General features: G+C 38.8%; 1 protein-coding gene across 1 annotated transcript in view; it reads right to left on the minus strand.

The window, feature by feature from the left end:
- LOC128651172 (high affinity immunoglobulin epsilon receptor subunit gamma) overlaps positions 1 to 24,288 on the minus strand; it is a 163,555-nt gene that overhangs the window by 114,467 nt on the left and 24,800 nt on the right. The window contains exon 3 of the mRNA XM_053704479.1: positions 9,576 to 9,626. Within this exon, the coding sequence (XP_053560454.1) occupies positions 9,576 to 9,626 (51 nt within the window). The remainder of the gene's footprint in view (positions 1 to 9,575; positions 9,627 to 24,288) is intronic.

The following is a 24,288-nucleotide window of genomic DNA, read 5'->3' on the forward strand; positions in this document are numbered from 1 at the left end:
ACTGCGGGCAGCACTGAACTGGACTCTTGATCATTTAGGTATCCAGCATAGGTAAGCGGCGAGCGCTGGGGCCCCAAAGTGCCACCACTCTCCCGCTGTACAGGAGTAGGTTCCGGCAAAGTGAGTTTCTTTGAGGTATAGTCGTGTACACAAACCAGCTCCTTACTAAGCGTCTCCTCAAAGGAAATAAGATAATCGTCCAGTAAACGGCACAGCTCTTCTAAGATAAAGGTTGCAGTCTCCATAGCCAATTTGATTTAGAATATATTCAGGCAAGGTAGAGAAAGATTTTACAGCTCTACTCTGAAAGGTGGACAGGATCAGTACTCTCAAGGTACTCCTTAACGACAGAGGCCCAAAGGCGCTCCGCCGGGGGGTTAGATAGGAGGCCTCAACCTCAGAAAGTCTCCGATAACTGTAGCTGGCGTTGTTCAGAGATATTATTAGCTCAAATTAGAGGGCTTCTATCTAACCCCCCGGCGGAGCGCCTTTGGGCCTCTTAACGACAGAGGCCCAAAGGCGCTCCGCCAGGGGGTTAGATAGGAGGCCTCAACCTCAGAAAGTCTCCGATAACTGTAGCTGGCATTGTTCAGAGATATTATTAGCTCAAATTAGAGGGCTCCTATCTAACCCCCCGGCGGAGCGCCTTTGGGCCTCTGTCGTTAAGGAGTACCTTGAGAGTACTGATCCTGTCCACCTTTCAGAGTAGAGCTGTAAAATCTTTCTCTACCTTGCCTGAATATATTCTAAATCAAATTGGCTATGGAGACTGCAACCTTTATCTTAGAAGAGCTGTGCCGTTTACTGGACGGTTATCTTATTTCCTTTGAGGAGACGCTTAGTAAGGAGCTGGTTTGTGTACACGACTATACCTCAAAGAAACTCACTTTGCCGGAACCTACTCCTGTACAGCGGGAGAGTGGTGGCGCTTTGGGGCCCCAGCGCTCGCCGCTTACCTATGCTGGATACCTAAATGATCAAGAGTCCAGTTCAGTGCTGCCCGCAGTAAGGAAGAAGGGAGCAGAGGCCGGGAGTCCACAGGAAGCTATGGGAACCGTCATGCCTTCGGCGGCTCTTGAAGGCACTAGTGCCGTGTGTCATGCCGCCTTTGAGCTGATGCAGAAAGGTATGACGGTTCCCATAGCTTCCTGTGGACTCCCGGCCTCTGCTCCCTTCTTCCTTACTGCGGGCAGCACTGAACTGGACTCTTGATCATTTAGGTATCCAGCATAGGTAAGCGGCGAGCGTTGGGGCCCCAAAGCGCCACCACTCTCCCGCTGTACAGGAGTAGGTTCCGGCAAAGTGAGTTTCTTTGAGGTATAGTCGTGTACACAAACCAGCTCCTTACTAAGCGTCTCCTCAAAGGAAATAAGATAACCGTCCAGTAAACGGCACAGCTCTTCTAAGATAAAGGTTGCAGTCTCCATAGCCAATTTGATTTAGAATATATTCAGGCAAGGTAGAGAAAGATTTTACAGCTCTACTCTGAAAGGTGGACAGGATCAGTACTCTCAAGGTACTCCTTAACGACAGAGGCCCAAAGGCGCTCCGCCGGGGGGTTAGATAGGAGGCCTCAACCTCAGAAAGTCTCCGATAACTGTAGCTGGCGTTGTTCAGAGATATTATTAGCTCAAATTAGAGGGCTCCTATCTAACCCCCCGGCGGAGCGCCTTTGGGCCTCTGTCGTTAAGGAGTACCTTGAGAGTACTGATCCTGTCCACCTTTCAGAGTAGAGCTGTAAAATCTTTCTCTACCTTGCCTGAATATATTCTAAATCAAATTGGCTATGGAGACTGCAACCTTTATCTTAGAAGAGCTGTGCCGTTTACTGGACGGTTATCTTATTTCCTTTGAGGAGACGCTTAGTAAGGAGCTGGTTTGTGTACACGACTATACCTCAAAGAAACTCACTTTGCCGGAACCTACTCCTGTACAGCGGGAGAGTGGTGGCGCTTTGGGGCCCCAGCGCTCGCCGCTTACCTATGCTGGATACCTAAATGATCAAGAGTCCAGTTCAGTGCTGCCCGCAGTAAGGAAGAAGGGAGCAGAGGCCGGGAGTCCACAGGAAGCTATGGGAACCGTCATACCTTTCTGCATCAGCTCAAAGGCGGCATGACACACGGCACTAGTGCCTTCAAGAGCCGCCGAAGGCATGACGGTTCCCATAGCTTCCTGTGGACTCCCGGCCTCTGCTCCCTTCTTCCTTACTGTGGGCAGCACTGAACTGGACTCTTGATCATTTAGGTATCCAGCATAGGTAAGCGGCGAGCGCTGGGGCCCCAAAGCGCCACCACTCTCCCGCTGTACAGGAGTAGGTTCCGGCAAAGTGAGTTTCTTTGAGGTATAGTCGTGTACACAAACCAGCTCCTTACTAAGCGTCTCCTCAAAGGAAATAAGATAACCGTCCAGTAAACGGCACAGCTCTTCTAAGATAAAGGTTGCAGTCTCCATAGCCAATTTGATTTAGAATATATTCAGGCAAGGTAGAGAAAGATTTTACAGCTCTACTCTGAAAGGTGGACAGGATCAGTACTCTCAAGGTACTCCTTAACGACAGAGGCCCAAAGGCGCTCCGCCGGGGGGTTAGATAGGAGGCCTCAACCTCAGAAAGTCTCCGATAACTGTAGCTGGCGTTGTTCAGAGATATTATTAGCTCAAATTAGAGGGCTCCTTCAGCTGAAACTCATGTGCTGTGTATAACCAAGCGATTGTAGATATAAAAGCTGATTGTGGTTAGATTAATGAAGAAGCCTTCAGCAGCTAGCAATTAAGCGACCTGTCATGGCCGCCGCCCAGAAGTTCCCCCTATATATATATATATTTTATATATACTTTTTACATATATATTTTTTATATTATATAATGATCTATTTTATATTCCTCAGTTTTTAAAATATTTTTATTAAATTCTACATATATTTTTATTCACCATTTTAAATTACTAATAAAATTTGCATTTTAAAAACACACATCAGCTCACATTAAAACGGAATACCCCTTCTATCTACCCTCTGTCCACTCATACAGAGTGGAAACAGAAGGGGAGTCCCACACTACAACTTCAGTCTTTAATTAGACTATTTAGTTGCCTAATTTATAAACAAGAGGACATTTCCACCTGGGAAGGAACTGCACCTGGACGGGAATTTTCTAAATCATATCACATCGTTGATCACTGATCCCTGTGATCCTACAGGTGAGCAGATTAGTTACAATATTGCTACTGTTTTATACAGTTTAACACATTTGGGTATATTTTGCATTTATATCCCCACATGCACATGAGGAGTTCCTTTTAGAAGGCGCTGTTAGAAACACCCCTTCTACAATATATATATATATATATATATTTATATATATATATATATATGTATATATATATATATATATATATATATACTGTATATATGTTTAAATGTGTGTAGAGATCTATTTATATGTGTAAATATGTATTTACAGACATACTGTATATACACATAAATACATATGTATACATATATTCATATATATATTTATATATATATATATATATATATATATATATATATATATATATATATATATATACACACTGTGTGCAGAATTATTAGGCAAATTAGTATTTTGACCACATCATCCTCTTTATGCATGTTGTCTTACTCCAAGCTGTATAGGCTCGAAAGCCTACTACCAATTAAGCATATTAGGTGATGTGCATCTCTGTAATGAGAAGGGGTGTGGTCTAATGACATCAACACCCTATATGAGGTGTGCATAATTATTAGGCAACTTCCTTTCCTTTGGCAAAATGGGTCAAAAGAAGGACTTGACAGGCTCAGAAAAGTCAAAAATAGTGAGATATCTTGCAGAGGGATGCAGCACTCTTAAAATTGCAAAGCTTCTGAAGCGTGATCATCGAACAATCAAGCGTTTCATTCAAAATAGTCAACAGGGTCGCAAGAAGCGTGTGGAAAAACCAAGGCGCAAAATAACTGCCCATGAACTGAGAAAAGTCAAGCGTGCAGCTGCCAAGATGCCACTTGCCACCAGTTTGGCCATATTTCAGAGCTGCAACATCACTGGAGTGCCCAAAAGCACAAGGTGTGCAATACTCAGAGACATGGCCAAGGTAAGAAAGGCTGAAAGATGACCACCACTGAACAAGACACACAAGCTGAAACGTCAAGACTGGGCCAAGAAATATCTCAAGACTGATTTTTCTAAGGTTTTATGGACTGATGAAATGAGAGTGAGTCTTGATGGGCCAGATGGATGGGCCCGTGGCTGGATTGGTAAAGGGCAGAGAGCTCCAGTCCGACTCAGACGCCAGCAAGGTGGAGGTGGAGTACTGGTTTGGGCTGGTATCATCAAAGATGAGCTTGTGGGGCCTTTTCGGGTTGAGGATGGAGTCAAGCTCAACTCCCAGTCCTACTGCCAGTTTCTGGAAGACACCTTCTTCAAGCAGTGGTACAGGAAGAAGTCTGCATCCTTCAAGAAAAACATGATTTTCATGCAGGACAATGCTCCATCACACGCGTCCAAGTACTCCACAGCATGGCTGGCAAGAAAGGGTATAAAAGAAGAAAATCTAATGACATGGCCTCCTTGTTCACCTGATCTGAACCCCATTGAGAACCTGTGGTCCATCATCAAATGTGAGATTTACAAGGAGGGAAAACAGTACACCTCTCTGAACAGTGTCTGGGAGGCTGTGGTTGCTGCTGCACGCAATGTTGATGGTGAACAGATCAAAACACTGACAGAATCCATGGATGGCAGGCTTTTGAGTGTCCTTGCAAAGAAAGGTGGCTATATTGGTCACTGATTTGTTTTTGTTTTGTTTTTGAATGTCAGAAATGTATATTTGTGAATGTTGAGATGTTATATTGGTTTCACTGGTAAAAATAAATAATTGAAATGGGTATATATTTGTTTTTTGTTAAGTTGCCTAATAATTATGCACAGTAATAGTCACCTGCACACACAGATATCCCCCTAAAATAGCTATAACTAAAAACAAACTAAAAACTACTTCCAAAAATATTCAGCTTTGATATTAATGAGTTTTTTGGGTTCATTGAGAACATGGTTGTTGTTCAATAATAAAATTAATCCTCAAAAATACAACTTGCCTAATAATTCTGCACTCCCTGTATACACAAAACAGGGAAGGGGACTGCACTCCTAGACCAGACCAGGTACACATCCCATGACCCTGCAACATGCTCAAAATGGCCAATAGGATGAGAGCTACTGAAATAATATTGGCTGATTTGAACAGCCAATAGGATTTCAGTTGCTCTCATTCTATTGGCTATTTTGAACAGCCAATAGGATTTTAGAAGTTCTCATCCTATTGCTGATTTGAATTTGATGAATGCAAGGTACGCCATTTTGAAACAGCTACCTTGCATTGAAGCTTCAGTGTACGGCGGGGACCATTCCACCGGGAGGAAGATAGAAGACGCCCCCGCGATGGATGAAGATGTCTCCGCCTAGATGAAGACTTCTCACCGCCTGGATGTCCGGACTTTAGCAACCTTGAGTAGATATTCTGGGGTTAGTGTTAGGTATTTTTTTTATTTTTGGGGGTGTTCTTTTCAGATTAGGGTTTGGGCTTTTGCAAAAGAGCTAAATGCACTTTTAAGGGCAATGAAAAAGAGCTGAATGCCCCTTTTAAGGGCAATGCCCATACAAATGACAATTTAGGGGAAATGGGTAGCTTAGGTTTTTTTAGAGTTAGTTATTTTTATTTTGGGGAGTTGGTTGGGTGGTGGGTTTTACTGTTGGGGGACTTTGTATTTTTTTACAGTTTCAGTGTATGACTAGGACTGTATGAAGAGGACACTTTGCACTGGATGTCTTCGCCGCTCCACTCCTCACCACCGGGATGAAGATAGAAGATGCCCCCGCAATGGATGAAGATGTCGCCGCCTGGATGAAGACTTCTCTCTGCCTGGATGTCCGGACTTCAGCAACCATGAGTAGATATTCTGGGGTTAGTATTAGGTTTTTTTTTTTTTTTGGGGTGGTTTTTTTTTTCAGATTAGGGTTTGGGCTTTTGAAAAAGAGCTAAATGCCCTTTTAAGGACAATGCCCATACAAATGCCCCTTTAGGGGCAATGGGTAGCTTAGGTTTTTTTGTAGAGTTAGTTTTTTTATGGGTTTTACTGTTGGGGGACTGTGTATTGTTTTTACATGTAAAAGAGCCTTTTACTTAGGGCAATGCCCTACAAAAGGCCATTTTAAGGGCTATTGGTAGTTTATTGTAGGCTAGGGGGTGTTTTTATTTTGGGGGGGCTTTTTTATTTTTATAGGGCTATTAGATTAGGTGTAATTGTTTTTATTTTTGATAATTTAGTTTATTATTTTTTGTAAGTTTAGTGTTTTTTATTTTTCATAATTTAGTGTTTATTATTTTTTGTAATTTAAATTTTTTTATTTTTATCGTTGTGCTAGGTTTTTTTAAATTTGTAATTTAGATTTTTTAATTGGTAGCATTTTTTATTTTATTATAGAATAGTAAGGTTAGGTTAATTTATAGCTTATGTTGTTTATTTTTATTTCACAGGTAAGTTTTTATTTATTTAAATATAGTTATATTGTAAGTTTAATTTAAAGTTAGGGGGGTGTTAGGTTTAGGGGTTAATAGTTTAATTTAGTGTTTTGCTATGTGGGGGGCCGGCAGTTAAGGGGTTAATAGGTTTATTTAGTTGCAGAGATGTGAAAGGCCAGAGGTTTAGGGGTTAATAACTTTATTATAGTGATGACGATGTCGGGGAGCGGCGGAATAGGGGTTAATAACTTTATTATAGTGGCAGTGATGTCGGGGAGTGGCGGAATAGGGGTTAATAACTTATTAGTGTCAGCGATGTCGGGAGCGGCAGATTAAGGGGTTAATAACTTTTTTAGGTGTCGACGATGTCGGGGGAAGCAGATTAGGGGTGTTTAGACTTGGGGTTTATGTTAGGATGTTAGGTTTAAACTTAACTTTTTTTCCCCCATAGACATCAATGGGGTTGCGTTACGGAGAATTTTTATTCCGCACTTCAGGTGTTAGTTTTTTTTTAACACTCTCTCTCCATTGATGTCTATGGGGGAAAGTGTGCACGAGCACGTCAAAGCAGCCCTTGGATTTTGTGTGGTATGGAACTTAACGCCACCATATTGCACGCACAAGGAGGCTTTTTAGTAACTCGTAATGGCAGCGCTATGGAGGGTAAAATAACGCAACTTTTTTGGCGTTAGTTTCGCACCCTGTTTAGTGCAAAACTCGTTATCTAGGTGAATGTTATTTATATGACCCACATGAACTATCAGTCTCCTGTTGTGAACAGCAAATAAAACAGCATGTGATTAAGAGGCTGTCAATAGCCTTTGAAACAGGCAGAAATTTAGAGGTTTAAATGTTATAAAGTTTATTAATCTAACAATGTTGGTGCAAAGCTGGGGAATGGGTAGTAAAAGCATTAACTATCTTTTAAAACAATAACAATTTTAATGTAGACTGTCCCTTTAAGTAACTGAAAGCATGCAGAATCATCTTTATGCTATATTCATATTCAATATAAAGTGTTTAACTCTGTACTGTAAATATTTTACATTCCAATGTTCTTAGATAGGACATTTTCTGTTTTGTGATTAACATTGAAATGTGAAATATTAATATTTTATGTCGGGTGAGCACACTGAGAAAATGCGATCGGGTTTGTACAACTTGTTGGGTTTCTTCCACTTTTCGCGTGGTATCTGACATACGCAAAAAAAAACAAAGTCGAGCTCAGTTAGTGCGCAAGTGGGAGCGATAAATAGCGCTCCACTCGTAATCTAGCCCTATATGTAGAAATATATACATCTCAAATTGTTTACCGTCCCTTAAAATATGTCAAGTAAAGAATATCCATCTGTGGAAATAGGGAAATAGGAAAAAGCCTAAATAATGTACAGCAACATCGCCAACTCAAAACAAGCAAGTTCTTAGAAAACCTACATTATTTATTAGGATCAGCAAATGAGGTATCGGCAAATTCAGCGTATGTGACTTCTGTCTCAGACTTCACATTACAAATGCCGCTGATATGCTGAATATGATCTACATAAATACCAAACTTGTAGGAAGAGCAAAAGATTCTGTAACTGTTATAGACAATTAACACAAGGAAGCTGCATCAGTTGATTGTCACTGCCACATGTTGTATGTTCAGTCAGGGAACAAGAGCGCACACAACCAACGGGGCATATGCCCCATGGGCTATACGCAGTAAAGGTTATCATTATTAAATTAGTAATATTTTATGCTAGATGCTTTTTTGCAAATGGACTTATTCCGCAATGAAAATTCAATTAGCATCTGAAATATACTACCATGCATTTCTAATTCTACTACTACAATTACACTTTAATGATGGGGTAAAGTCACACACAGAGGCGTTAGTAGTTTGACTCCATATAAAAGAACAGTCACGAAATAAACATAAACCAATTATTTTCTACACAAAAGAAACGGTTATCACCAGACAAATGCAGGCCCTTCACAGAAACATGCATATGCTCTTTGTAGGGCAAAAAATAATAATATACAGTATATATACAGAGTATATACCTATATATATACATATATATATATATATATATATATATATATATATATATATATATATATATATATATATATATATATATCCTCCATGTGTATCTGCACTCACAGTGCAAAGTAGGGTCATCAACCAGGGTGCGAGGTCAATTATATTCACAGTCTATTCCAATTAGGGACTGCACTCACTGGATTTGGATCAAAACTTAATTTATTAAAGGGACATAATACTCATATGCTAAATCACTTGAAACTGATGCAATATAACTGTAAAAAGCTGACAGGAAATTATCACCTGAGCTTCTCTATGTAAAAAAGGAAGATATTTTACCTCACAATCTCCTCAGCTCAGCAGAGTAAGTTCTGTGTAAAAAGTTATACTCAACTGCTCCCAGCTGCAGGTAAAATAAATAAAAAATGAATAAATGAACAGCAGCCAATCAGCATCAGCAGTGCTGAGGTCATGAACTCTTACTGTGATCTCATGAGATTTGACTTAACTCTCATGAGATTTCATAGTAAGCTTCCTTTACCTGATTGGTGAAATAATATTAGAGTGCACGATGCTCATCCTTTCAGATGTCCCAGGACAGACACACTAAAATGCTGCTTAGAAGTCCTTTACAATGGGAGGTGGCTACTGAGGAACTTTTGAGGTAAAATATCTTTCTTTTTTACATAGAGATGTTCAGGTGATATTTTCTAGTCAGCTTTTTACAGCTATGCTGCATCACTTTCAAGTGTTTAAACATTTGGGTATTATGGCCCTTTAATATATTAATAAATTAAGTTTTGATCCAAATCCAGTGAGTGCAGTCCCTAATTGGAATAGACTATATATATATATATATTTATATTTAAATTGATTGCAATTTTTAATGCTGCGTTACATTTTTGAGTGGTAAAATAAAGTACACACAGGATCTGCAAACATGCCCATGACAGAAATTTGTGCAAGGCTTTGAAGACTTTAGATTAACATAAATCACAAAATGCAAAATACCTCATAGTGTTCAGAATGCGCAGACGATTTTTGGGCCTTTGCAGTCTTAACCTGAAAGAGAAAAAATAAATAAAAAAAATATTCAACTTTCCCAATGGAATTTCTGAATTTTAATAACTTCTGGGGGAAGCGGTACATAATTTTATTATACTAGGGAAATTGAATCTCAAAGCATAGATTAGTTGAATCAAAGGAATTCTCACTGCCCACCTCACTATCCCCTGCGTATATGTATATAAATATAGCTTATTGATGGTTTATATATTTATTGTTACACAGACCCTATAATATTTTTAATAACTACTATTATTATCAATATGCACATATGCAAAATGCACAGATAGTGATACGGATATAAAAATCCAGTATAAACCTTTTAAAAACTTACTTACAAGCAACCAGTTTAGTACTGTTGATGAGGTAGTCTGGGACACCTACTGAAAGGGGCTGGGAAAACAAGAAGAGCAGACACTCCCCCTCCCTGCATATGAAAAGACAGATATGATAAACAGGAGCCCGAAGGAGTCTGTAGATGCATGTATACATCTGGCACTGTGGGGCTTGGTTAGGAGTCTGTAGATGCGTGTATACGTGTGGCACTGTGGGGCTTGGTTAGGAGTCTGTAGATGCGTGTATACATCTGGCACTGTGGGCTTGGTTAGGAGTCTGTAGATGCGTGTATACATCTGGCACTGTGGGCTTGGTTAGGAGTCTGTAGATGCGTGTATACATCTGGCACTGTGGGGCTTCGTTAGGAGTCTGTAGATGTGTATACATCTGGCACTGTGGGGCTTGGTTAGGAGTCTGTAGATGCGTGTATACATGTGGCACTGTGGGGCTTGGTTAGGAGTCTGTAGATGCGTGTATACATCTGGCACTGTGGGGCTTGGTTAGGAGTCTTTAGATGCGTGTATACATCTGGCACTGTGGGGCTTGGTTAGGAGTCTGTAGATGCGTGTACACTGGCACTAGTCTGTGGGGCTTGGTTAGGAGTCTGTAGATGCATGTATACATCTGGCACTGTGGGCTTGGTTAGGAGTCTGTAGATGCGTGTATACATCTGGTACTGTGGGGCTTGGTTAGGAGTCTGAAAATCAGCACAATGTTATTCTGGGAGTGGATGCTGATCAGGAGGCCCCAAATGCGTACAAGCAGGTACAAATCCCCGAATCCGGAATTCCAAAATCAAAGCAAAATCAAAACTTATTCTGAAATCCAAACTTATTAATTAATATTTAAAAAAAAAAAAAATTCTGCCTGTAAATCACAATCTTCTGTGCCTGTGTTTTTTATTTTACTTTTGTGTTCTAAAATTCAAATAATAGTCTGTATTTATTTAAAACAACAAATATTACCTTTTTTTATTACAGTACTATATTATCTTTCTGATTGTACTATGTATTCAAAAGTATTAAACATGGTATAATCTACCTTTAGGTTGCATGTATAAGCAGTATCATGACATGTAAATATTACCTAAATGACATAAAAACTTGATGTTGACACTTGGTCCCATCCCCTCTCCAAGCTGTCTCATTTTACAGATTCAAATATACAGATATTTCTAGATCCAAACTATTCCGAAACACATTTTCCAGTCCCAAGCTGCTTGGATAAAGGGTTCTCTAAATAAAACATAAATATATATATATAGATATTGTGAGCTATCTAGAGCTCAAAAAACCACAAGGAACTATATTTCATCTGCTCACCTATTTCTGTCCCTGATCTGGACTATTATTAAAGAGGATTTCTGTTTATCATTTTTTATTGGACATTGGAAAATAAAAGTGTTTTTATTTTAAATTTCACTTTGTATCCTTGCAAGCATCATTTATACACATCTCATGAGTGCTGCAATTAATATCCACAATTGATCTCATAGTATGTAAACTGAGCACTAATTGGTTTGCATACATACGGCTAGATTTAGAGTTTTGTCGGTAAGGACCCGCGTAGCTAACGCCGGCTTTTTTCTGGCCGCACCATAAAAATAACTCTGGTATTGAGAGTCCACATAAAGGCTGCTTTAGGCTCCAAAAAAGGAGCGTAGAGCATTTTTAACGCAGCTTCAACTCTCGATACCAGAGTTGCTTACGCAAGCGGCCAGCCTCAAAAACGTGCTCGTGCACGATTCCTCCATAGAAAACAATGGGGCTGTTTGAGCTGAAAAAAAACCTAACACCTGCAAAAAAGCCGCGTTCAGCTCCTAACGCAGCCCCATTGTTTGCTATGCGGAAACACTTCCTACGTTTGCACCTAACACTCTAACATGTACCCCGAGTCTAAACACCCCTAACCTTACACTTATTAACCCCTAATCTGCCGCCCCCGCTATCGCTGACCCCTGCATATTATTATTAACCCCTAATCTGCCGCTCCGTAAACCGCCGCTACTTACATTATCCCTATGTACCCCTAATCTGTTGCCCTAACATCGCCGACCCCTATATTATATTTATTAACCCCTAATCTGCCCCCCACAACGTCGCCTCCACCTGCCTACACTTATTAACCCCTAATCTTCCGACCGGACCGCACCACTATTATTATAAAGTTATTAACCCCTAATCCGCCTCATTAACCCTATAATAAATAGTATTAACCCCTAATCTGCCCTCCCTAACATCGCCGACACCTAACTTCAATTATTAACCCCTAATCTTCCGACTGGAGCTCACCGCTATTCTAATAAATGTATTAACCCCTAAAGCTAAGTCTAACACTAACACCCCCCTAAGTTAAATATAATTTTAATCTAACGAAATTAATTAACTCTTATTAAATAAATTATTCCTATTTAAAAGCTAAATACTTACCTGTAAAATAAATCCTAATATAGCTACAATATAAATTATAATTACATTGTAGCTATTTTAGGATTAATATTTATTTTACGGGCAACTTTGTAATTATTTTAACCAGGTACAATAGCTATTAAATAGTTAAGAACTATTTAATAGTTACCTAGTTAAAATAATTACAACATTACCTGTAAAATAAATCCTAACCTAAGTTACAATTAAACCTAACACTATACTATCATTAAATTAATTAAATAAAATACCTACAATTACCTACAATTAAACCTAACACTACACTATCAATAAATTAATTAAATACAATATCTACAAATAACTACAATGAAATAAACTAACTAAAGTACAAAAAATAAAAAAGAACTAAGTTACAAAAATAAAAAAATATCTACAAACATAAGAAAAATATTACAACAATTTTAAACTAATTACACCTACTCTAAGCCCCCTAATAAAACAACAAAGCCCCCCAAAATAAAAAATGCCCTACCCTATTCTAAATTACTAAAGTTAAAAGGTCTTTTACCTTACCAGCCCTGAACAGGGCCCTTTGCGGGGCATGCCCCAAGAAGTTCAGCTCTTTTGCCTGTAAAAAAAACATACAATACCCCCCCCAACATTACAACCCACCACCCACATACCCCTAATCTAACCCAAACCCCCTTAAATAAACCTAACACTAAGCCCCTGAAGATCTTCCTACCTTATCTTCACCATACCAGGTTCACCGATCCATCCTGAAGAGCTCCTCCGATGTCCTGATCCAAGCCCAAGCGGGGGGCTGAAGATGTCCATGATCCGGTAGAAGTCTTCATCCAAGCGGGGCAGAAGAGGTCTTCCATCCGATTGAAGTCTTCATCCAAGCGGGGCAGAAGAGGTCTTCCTTCCGATTGAAGTCTTCATCCAGGCGGCATCTTCTATCGACATCCATCTGGAGCGGAGCGGCAGCATCCTGAAGACCTCCGACGCGGAACATCCATCCTGGCCGACGACTGAACGACGAATGACGGTTCCTTTAAATGACGTCATCCAAGATGGCGTCCCTCGAATTCTGATTGGCTGATAGGATTCTATCAGCCAATCGGAATTAAGGTAGGAATATTCTGATTGGCTGATGGAATCAGCCAATCAGAATCAAGTTCAATCCGATTGGCTGATCCAATCAGCCAATCAGATTGAGCTCGCATTCTATTGGCTGTTCCGATCAGCCAATAGAATGCAAGCTCAATCTGATTGGCTGATTGGATCAGCCAATCGGATTGAACTTGATTCTGATTGGCTGATTCCATCAGCCAATTAAAATATTCCTACCTTAATTCCGATTGGCTGATAGAATCCTATCAGCCAATCGGAATTCGAGGGACGCCATCTTGGATGACATCATTTAAAGGAACCGTCATTCGTCGTTCAGTCGTCGGCCAGGATGGATGTTCCGCGTCGGAGGTCTTCAGGATGCTGCCGCTCCGCTCCAGATGGATGTCGATAGAAGATGCCGCCTGGATGAAGACTTCAATCGGATGGAAGACCTCTTCTGCCCCGCTTGGATGAAGACTTCAATCAGATGGAAGACCTCTTCTGCCCCGCTTGGATGAAGACTTCTACCGGATCATGGACATCTTCAGCCCCCCGCTTGGGCTTGGATCAGGACATCGGAGGAGCTCTTCAGGACGGATCGGTGAACCTGGTATGGTGAAGATAAGGTAGGAAGATCTTCAGGGGCTTAGTGTTAGGTTTATTTAAGGGGGGTTTGGGTTAGATTAGGGGTATGTGGGTGGTGGGTTGTAATGTTGGGGGGGGGGTATTGTATGTTTTTTTTACAGGCAAAAGAGCTGAACTTCTTAGGGCATGCCCCGCAAAGGGCCCTGTTCAGGGCTGGTAAGGTAAAAGAGCTTTTAAATTTAGTAATTTAGAATAGGGTAGGGCATTTTTTATTTTGGGGGGCTTTGTTATTTTATTAGGGGGCTTAGAGTAGGTGTAATTAGTTTAAAATTGTTGTAATATTTTTCTTATGTTTGTAGATATTTTTTTATTTTTTGTAACTTAGTTCTTTTTTATTTTTTGTACTTTAGTTAGTTTATTTCATTGTAGTTATTTGTAGATATTGTATTTAATTAATGTATTGATAGTGTAATGTTAGGTTTAATTGTAGGTAATTGTAGGTATTTTATTTAATTAATTTAATAATAGTATAGTGTTAGGTTTAATTGTAACTTAGGTTAGGATTTATTTTACAGGTAATTTTGTAATTATTTTAACTAGGTAACTATTAAATAGTTCTTAACTATTTAATAGCTATTGTACCTGGTTAAAATAATTACAAAGTTGCCTGTAAAATAAATATTAATCCTAAAATAGCTACAATGTAATTATAATTTATATTGTAGCTATATTAGGATTTATTTTACAGGTAAGTATTTATCTTTAAATAGGAATAATTTATTTAATAAGAGTTAATTAATTTCGTTAGATTAAAATTATATTTAACTTAGGGGGGTGTTAGTGTTAGGGTTAGACTTAGCTTTAGGGGTTAATACATTTATTAGAATAGCGGTGAGCTCTGGTCGGCAGATTAGGGGTTAATAATTGAAGTTAGGTGTCAGCGATGTTAGGGAGGGCAGATTAGGGGTTAATACTATTTATTATAGGGTTAGTGAGGCGGATTAGGGGTTAATAACTTTATTATAGTAGCGGTGCGGTCCGCTCGGCAGATTAGGGGTTAATAAGTGTAGGCAGGTGGAGGCGACGTTGAGGGGGGCAGATTAGGGGTTAATAAATATAATATAGGGGTCGGCGGTGTTAGGGGCAGCAGATTAGGGGTACATAAGGATAACGTAGTTGGCGGTCGGCAGATTAGGGGTTAAAAAATTTTTATCGAGTTGCGGCGATGTGGGGGGACCTCGGTTTAGGGGTACATAGGTAGTTTATGGGTGTTAGTGTACTTTAGAGTACAGTAGTTAAGAGCTTTATAAACCGGCGTTAGCCCAGAAAGCTCTTAACTACTGACTTTTTTCCTGCGGCTGGAGTTTTGTCGTTAGATTTCTAACGCTCACTTCAGACACGACTCTAAATACCGGAGTTAGAAAAATCCCATTGAAAAGATAGGATACGCAATTGACGTAAGGGGATCTGCGGTATGGAAAAGTCGCGGCTGAAAAGTGAGCGTTAGACCCTTTTTTGAGTGACTCCAAATACCAGAGTTAGCCTAAAACCAGCGTTAGGAGCCTCTAACGCTGGTTTTCACGGCTAACGCCAAACTCCAAATCTAGGCCATAAAGTTTATACCATACTCCAGAGAGGAGAAGCATTTCAATTATAAAGAAGGGGGAAAGAAATAAACAGCAACAAGGAAAGAAATCCAGCAAAAAGAATTAAAGTGTCTCTACCTAACTCCAGAGAGGAGAAGTTTGTCTGAAATACCAACATATTTCTACTCCAGGGATATCAAGATTTCCACCTGCTAAAAGTTTCTGCATACCAGCTGGAAACATCTTTACCACAGATAGAGATTACATCCCCTCCATGCTTCCAACATACCTCACATGTTTGAGGTTAAACAAGGTGAGCACATTTAAATCTCACTTTTAGTTTTTGATTGCCTAGTACTGACATACTGCACCATAATTTGTTTTTGTTTTTCTCCATTCTATGTGCGCTGAACTCTGAAACTCAACTCCATACCTTTTTCCTTCACATTCCATTTGATGATAGTGGAATATTCAGAAACTAGCTGCCATTGAAATATATCAGGAGGAACTATTTAGAGCAAAATAACCATTTGCAACGTACACAGCGCAGATCAAGAAACACACAAGCAACACCATATATATATATATATATATATATATATATATTTATATACACACACACACACATACACACATATATATATGTTATGGATAAATTCAGATATCGGGTAATCCTAGGATTATCCGGGTAAAACGGACATTACCCAAGCAGCTGTGGGGAAAGCCTGATGTATGATCATAAATCCCCTTCATTGAGTCACTGCATCAAACATATATAGCACGCACTGTATTTCCCCCATTTTCACTATCTTTTTTGCCTCCACCTGGGGGGGTTCAAGGTTCACTTGGCGTGGATGCCAGATGATCGGTGGGGCGCCTACCTTTAAACCCCCCAGGCGGAGGCAAAAAAAACAGTGTAGATGGGGGAATTACATCGGGCTTTACCCACAGCCGCTTGGGAATGTCCGTTTTAGGATTACCTGGATTTCCTACTTTACCCATAACACACACACACATATATATATATATATACACACACACACACACACACACACATACATATATATATATATATATATATATATATATATATACACACACATACATATTTATATATATATATATACACACAAAATATATACATATAAGTATCTATATACATACAAACACACATATATACATATATATATATATATATATATATATATATACACACACACATATATAATATATATATATATATATATATATATATATATATATATATATATGTATATATATATATAAACACACACATATATACAGGAAATACAGCCACACCAAAACAGAGCTATTTAATTACATAGCTGCAAGCTTTAAATAGAACACCAAAATGCTACCTCATGTTTACCAGAAATTACGTCACATCCCTTCCAGTCTGAATCATAAACCCTTTTCATTCCAATATTGATATACTCCACATACAGTGGGGCAAAAAAGTATTTAGTCAGCCACCAATTGTGCAAGTACTCCCACTTAAGAAGATGAGAGAGGCCTGTAATTTTAATCAAAGGTATACCTCAACTATGAGAGACAAAATGTGGAAACAAATCCAGACAATCACATTGTCTGATTTGGAAAGAATGTATTTGCAAATTATGGTGGAAAATAAGTATTTGGTCAATATCAAGAGTTCATCTCAATACTTTGTTATATATCCTTTGTTGGCAATGACAGAGGTCAAACGTTTTCTGTAAGTCTTCACAAGGTTGTCACACACTGTTGCTGGTATGTTGGCCCATTCCTGCATGTAGATCTCCTCTAGAGCAGGGATGTTTTGGGGCTGTTGCTGGGCAACATGGACTTTCAACTCCCTCCAAAGGTTTTCTATGGGGTTGAGATCTGGAGACTGGCTAGGCCACTCCAGGACCTTGAAATGCTTCTTACGAAGCCACTCCTTCGTTGCCCGGGTGGTGTGTTTGGGATCATTGTCATGCTGAAAGACCCAGCCACATTTTATCTTCAATGCCCTTGCTGATGGAAGGAGGTTTGCACTCAAAATCTCACGATACATGGCCCCATTCATTCTTTCATGTACACGGATCAGTCGGCCTGTTCCCTTTGCAGAGAAACAGCCCCAAAGCATGATGTTGCCACCCCCATGCTTCACAGTAGGTATGGTGTTCTTTGGTTGCAACTCAGCATTCTCTCTCCTCCAAACACAACAAGTTGTGTTCTACTAAACAGTTCTACTTTGGTTTCATCTGACCATATGACATTCTCCCAATCCGCTTCTGGATCATCCAAATGCTCTCTAGCATACTTCAGACGGGCCCGGACATGTACTGGCTTAAGCAGGGGGACACGTCTGGCACTGCAGGATCTGAGTCCCTGGCGGCGTAGTGTGTTACTGATGGTAGCCTTTGTTACGTTGGTCCCAGCTCTCTGCAGGTCATTCACTAGGTCCCCCGTGTGGTTCTGGGATGTTCGCTCACCGTTATTGTGATCATTTTGACCCCACGGGGTGAGATCTTGCGTGGATCCCCAGATCGAGGGAGATTATCAGTGGTCTTGTATGTCTTCCATTTTCTAATTATTGCTCCCACAGTTGATTTCTTCACACCAAGCTGCTTGCCTATTGCAGATTCAGTCTTCCCAGCCTGGTGCAGGTCTACAATTTTGTTTCTGGTGTCCTTCGACAGCTCTTTGGTCTTCACCATAGTGGAGTTTGGAGTGTGACTGTTTGAGGTTGTGGACAGGTGTCTTTTATACTGATAACAAGTTCAAACAGGTGCCATTAATACAGGTAATGAGTGGAGGACAGAGGAGCCTCTTAAAGAAGAAGATACAGGTTTGTGAGAGCCAGAAATCTTGCTTGTTTGTAGGTGACCAAATACTTATTTTCCACCATAATATGCAAATAAATTCTTTCCAAATCAGACAATGTGATTGTCTGGATTTGTTTCCACATTTTGTCTCTCATAGTTGAGGTATACCTATGATGAAAATTACAGGCCTCTCTCATCTTCTTAAGTGGGAGAACTTGCACAATTGGTGGCTGACTAAATACTTTTTTGCCCCACTGTACTGGTATTGGCCAAATGTTATATTATATACATGCTAACAGCATGATCCTAAACACATTTTTGCTTATTTAAAATAAAAATAAATAAATAAGAAAAATAGAAACTTTACAAATAAACTAAATGTTGTCATAGCAACCAGTCAGCCAATCACTGAATGTAAAAAAAAAAACAGTTTTAGCACCTGATCAATAGGCATACATCTTAGGTCAGCCACTGACCTAAGATGTAAACGTATGCCTATTGTTCAGGTGCTTAAACCACCTAGAGGAGGTGATGCAAAAATGTTACTTCAAAGAGCGATACAATGGATAGACTCTTGTACTTATTTATAAGTTATTGGCAACAGCAGAGAAATTACCCTAAGTTACAACATGACAGTGCACATTGCTTTACAAACACTAACGGCTAGATTACGAGTTTTTGTCGGTAATGCTTGCGGTATTAACGAGCAGTTTATGCTCCCGCTCACCTACAAACAACGCTGGTATTACGTTTTTTTTTTTTAAACCCGGTAAAAAATGAGCGGAGAGCAAAATTTTGCTCCACATCTCACCTCAATACCAGCGCTGCTTATGGTAGCGGTGAGCTGGCTAAACGTGCTCGTGCACGATTTCCCCATAGGAATCAATGGGGCAGATTCGGCTGAAAAAAAAACTAACACTTCAAAAAAGCAGCGTTCAGCTCCTAACGCAGCCCCATTGATTCCTATGGGGAAATACTTTTTATGTCTACACCTAACACCCTAACATGAACCCCAAGTCTAAACACCCCTAATCTTACACTTATAAACCCCTAATCTGCCGACCCCGACATCGTCGCCACCTGCATAATCTTATTAACTCCTAATCTGACGCTCCGGACACTGCCGCCACCTACATTATACCTATGAACCCCTAATCTGCTGTCCCCCAACATCGCAGACACCTACATTATAGTTATTAACCCCTAATCTGCCGCCCCCAATGTCGTCGCAACCTACCTACAATTATTAACCCCTAATCTGCCGCCCCCAACGTCGCCGACACCTACATTATAGTTATTAACCCCTAATTTGCTGCCCCCAATGTCGCCGCAACCTACCTACAATTATTAACCCCTAATCTGGTGCCCCCAATGTCGCCGCCACTATAATAAAGTTATTAACCACTAAACCTAAGTCTAACCCTAACACCCCCCTAATTTAAATATAATTTAAAATAATCTAAATAAAATTACTACAATTAAATAAATTAATCCTATTTAAAACTAAATACTTACCTATAAAATAAACCCTAAGTTATCTACAATATAACTAATAGTTACATTTGTATCTATCTTAGGGTTTATTTTTATTTTACAGGAAAGTTTGTATTTATTCTAACTAGGTACAATAGTTATTAAATAGTTATTAACTATTTAATAACTACCTAGTTAAAATAAAGACAAATTTACCTGTAAAATAAAACCTAACCTAAGTTACAATTACACCTAACACTACACTATAATTAAATTAAATCCCTAAACTAAATACAATTAAATACAATAAAATAAATAAACTAAAGTACAAAAAAAAACACTAAATTACAGAAAATAAAAAAATAATTACAAATTTTTAAACTGATTACTCCTAATCTAATCCCCCTAATAAAATAAAAAAGCCCCCCAAAATAATAGAAATCCCTACCCTATACTAAATTACAAATAGCCCTTAAAAGGGCTTTTTGCTGGGCATTGCCCCAAAGTAATCAGCTCTTACCTGTAAAAAAAAATACAATACCCCCCAATATTAAAACCCACTACCCACACACCCAACCCTACTCTAAAACCCACCCAATCCCCCCTTAATAAAACCTAACACTAACCCCTTGAAGATCAACCTACCTTGAGACGTCTTCACCCAGCCAGGCACAAGTGGTCCTCCAGACTGGTAGAATTCTTCATCCTATCCGGGCAAAAGAGGACCTCCAGACGGGCAGAAGTCTTCATCCAGGTGGCATATTCTATCTTCATCCATCCGGAGCGGAGCGGGTCCATCGTCAAGCCAACCGACGCGGAGCATCCTCTTCTTCCGATGATTCCTGATGAATGAAGGTTCCTTTAAATGACGTCATCCAAGATGGCGTCCCTTGAATTCCGATTGGCTGATAGGATTCTATCAGCCAATCGGAATTAAGGTAGGAAAAATCCTATTGGCTGATGCAATCAGCCAATAGAATTGAGCTTGCATTCTATTGGCTGATTGGATCAGCCAATAGGATTTAACTTCAATTCTATTGGCTGATTGCAACAGCCAATAGGATTTTTACTACCTTAATTCTGATTGGCTGATAGAATCCTATTAGCCAATCGGAATTCAAGGGACACCATCTTGGATGACGTCATTTAAAGGAACCTTCATTCGTCGGGAGTCGTCGGGTGTACCACTCACTTTTTCCAAGACTCATAATACCGGCGTTAGGAAAATCCCATTGAAAAGATAGGATACGCAATTGACTTAAGGGGATTTGCGGTATGCTCGAGTCACGGAAATAAGTACCTGCCAGACTCGTAATACTAGCGGGCATTAAAAAGCAGCATTGGGACCTCTCAACGCTGCTTTTTAACCCTAACGCAAGACTCGTAATCTAGGCGTAAAAGTTTACACTTATTTTTTCAATATTTAAACAACTAATTAAACTTTAAAAAAAATACATCTACATGTTATTCTCAGACTAATCTTTTCTTTGACTACATCATTCTATCTAGTGTTTAATGTCCGTTTAATGTCGACAAGAAGAAAGATAATTGGGCTCAGTCAGACTTGACTTATTATGCTGTGTGAATTGAAACCAGGGTTTCGATAAATAGATGAATTAGATTAGGTAGAAGCTATGCCTTCTATGTTACTGTTTAGTTTCTACAATATTTTATTTGGAGGTAGCATTATTTTATATCATACAGTTTTTGTATCTGTTGCCTTTTGCTTACATTCAGAAGTAATGTCACCAAATCCTGGAGCGGGTTTTTGATTGGCTGATTTGGCTGAACAAATTTGTTTTTTTTTGGCTAATACCAGTATGTAGAGTATATCGGTAGTGGAATGAAAAAGACTTACGATCCAGACTGGAAGTACGGCAAAAAGATTTCTGATAACCGAGAGGTAGAGGTTTGGCATTCTATTTAACCCCCTTCAAGATATAAATGTCTGTGAGAGGTACACTATGCGCCTGCCTAGATCGACCTTGGCTTTGGAAATTGACTCCTAGTAGTCAATAAGTACTGATCAGATAAAGTTTGGAAACCAAAGTGCCACAAAAAGGCTGGGTCTGAATAAATGCTAAATCAATAAAATTACACTTTATTTTAAAACATGCATGGATCCATGTTACAAACCTATAATTAAAATATACATAAAAACAATTTGACAATAGATTAAAATCACATCCAGTATCCTCTTTCTGGTGTCTAGTTTGACCAATTTAGACTGATGTACCAGTCCTTACTAATTAACATATACTTCCTAATAAGAGTTATATTTGGCTGTTCCTGAGATTAGGGTGATCAGTGGTGATGCTTACTTACAATCTGCTAAATTATCAGAAATGTCTGTTGTTAAATGTTGAGTGCATGAACTATACAAATGAGGTGACTGTGCAAATAAAAACTTTATAGTGTGTCCTTCCGTGTTGTGTTTCAATCTATAGTGCAAAATTGGAAATGAAAATAACTTCTTTCAGGTGATCAAATTATTTCAACCTGTGAAAAAATAAATGAGAAGGAATAGTAGCAAAAAATTCAAATAGTGTATGAGCTAATTGAACTGAAAAGTGACTTCCACTCAACCAAAATCAACCAAATGCAATATCAACTCCAGCATGGTTAAAACAAACAATCGTGTGTGGAATGAAATAGAAATATAAGGGCAGATAGCCCAAGTCCGTGATAGTCACTAATTGAAAAAAAGTCTTCTAAAAAAAGTGTTGTAATCCAAATGTTAGTGTTAAATCCAAACCAGCAATAAAATGTAAAAAATACAAAGAATAATAATAATAGTCTCTTGCGAAAAAATATTAATAATCACTTGTGAAAAAATATATATAAACACTTTGAGAATCAGTGGCCACTGCTAAAAACAAAAATAAAAACTAAACGTGCAGAATTGTGGAAAAGATCTATAGATAGATCTTCCTAGTGAAGGTTATCCTTGTAGAGGAAGTGCCTGCAACCACAGCAGGACCAATGAGCTGTTATGGGTTGTCTAGGTCTCCTCAAAAGCCCGGCAATCCCAAATGGCACCTAAAATAATAAAAATAGACACAATAGTGCAGAGAGTATTTACCCAAGTATGATAAATGAAAATCAACTCACCAGTCGACGCGTTTCGGTCTATACTAGACCTTTTTCAAGACTGGAATATGTAATTACAGGTGCTCTTTTATACCTATTTGGCCAATGTAGACCGGAAGTGGTTGCATGGTACTTCCGGTTTCATACCATTTGTTAAAACCCTTATTTCTAAATGGCTTTGCTTAAAACTTAATTTTGCAAACTTGTTTCTTCCAAGTAATCTTATTGCTTATGTATTTTGTTTGTTTTTGTCTTTATTATATATAAACTTGAACCAGTTTGTTTATCATAGGTCCTTAAGTTCTTCCGGTTTCTTAGGCAAATTACTTCCGGTTTACCTTGTGCCTTATTCTACAAGTATTAACGTATAATGATCAATATACATATCACTGTGAATAAACTTGTATATTCCCATAATGTATTTGTTTCTTCCAAGTAATCTTATTGCTTATGTATTTTGTTTGTTTTTGTCTTTATTATATATAAACTTGAACCGGTTTGTTTATCATAGGTCCTTAAGTTCTTTCGGTTTCTTAGGCAAATTACTTCCGGTTTACCTTGTGCCTTATTCTACAAGTATTAACGTATAATGATCAATATACATATCACTGTGAATAAACTTGTATATTCCCACAATGTATTTAAACCTTTATATTCAGACCCGGCTCTTCTTAATGTTGTCATTTGTTAATCACTGGATCGTTTAGATCTTGGAGAATTATCGATTCATAATTAAAATGGAACATCTTAGGGACAATGTTAACTATAGAGATTATAGCGTAATCTTAGATTGTTAATAAATGTTATGATTTCTTGTAACAGTTTAAAATCTATATGTTTGCATTTATGCGGTATTATCCGCTCTTCATTTTTTGGTTGCCATAGTAAGTTATCATGTACCTTGTGTGTTTAGGGAGATCTGTATGTTTAATCAAACTTCATTCTTTTGAATAGCCGTAGTATGTTATATGCATTTTTTTGAGTTGCCGTGGTAAGTTTATTGTATATAGGGGTGTGTGTAAAAAGGCAGGTTTCTTATTGGTTGAGAGCGGTTTTCCCTCTACCAATAGTGTAAGACTTAGGAATAATAACTATGCGCCTATTTAAAGACGCTTGAATCTCGGTCTTTATAAAATTGATCAGTGTAATAGTGTCACTGATATTGATTCAGTCTATCTGTTTTCTTTGGGAAAACTAGTGAAAGGCTCAACTCTCAGTTATTGCCGCAATATGCTGTATGCATTTTTTGAATTGCCGTAGTATGTTTATGTTTATTGTA

The sequence above is a fragment of the Bombina bombina genome, chromosome 1 (genome assembly GCF_027579735.1).
Source record: "Bombina bombina isolate aBomBom1 chromosome 1, aBomBom1.pri, whole genome shotgun sequence".
NCBI lineage: Eukaryota > Metazoa > Chordata > Amphibia > Anura > Bombinatoridae > Bombina > Bombina bombina.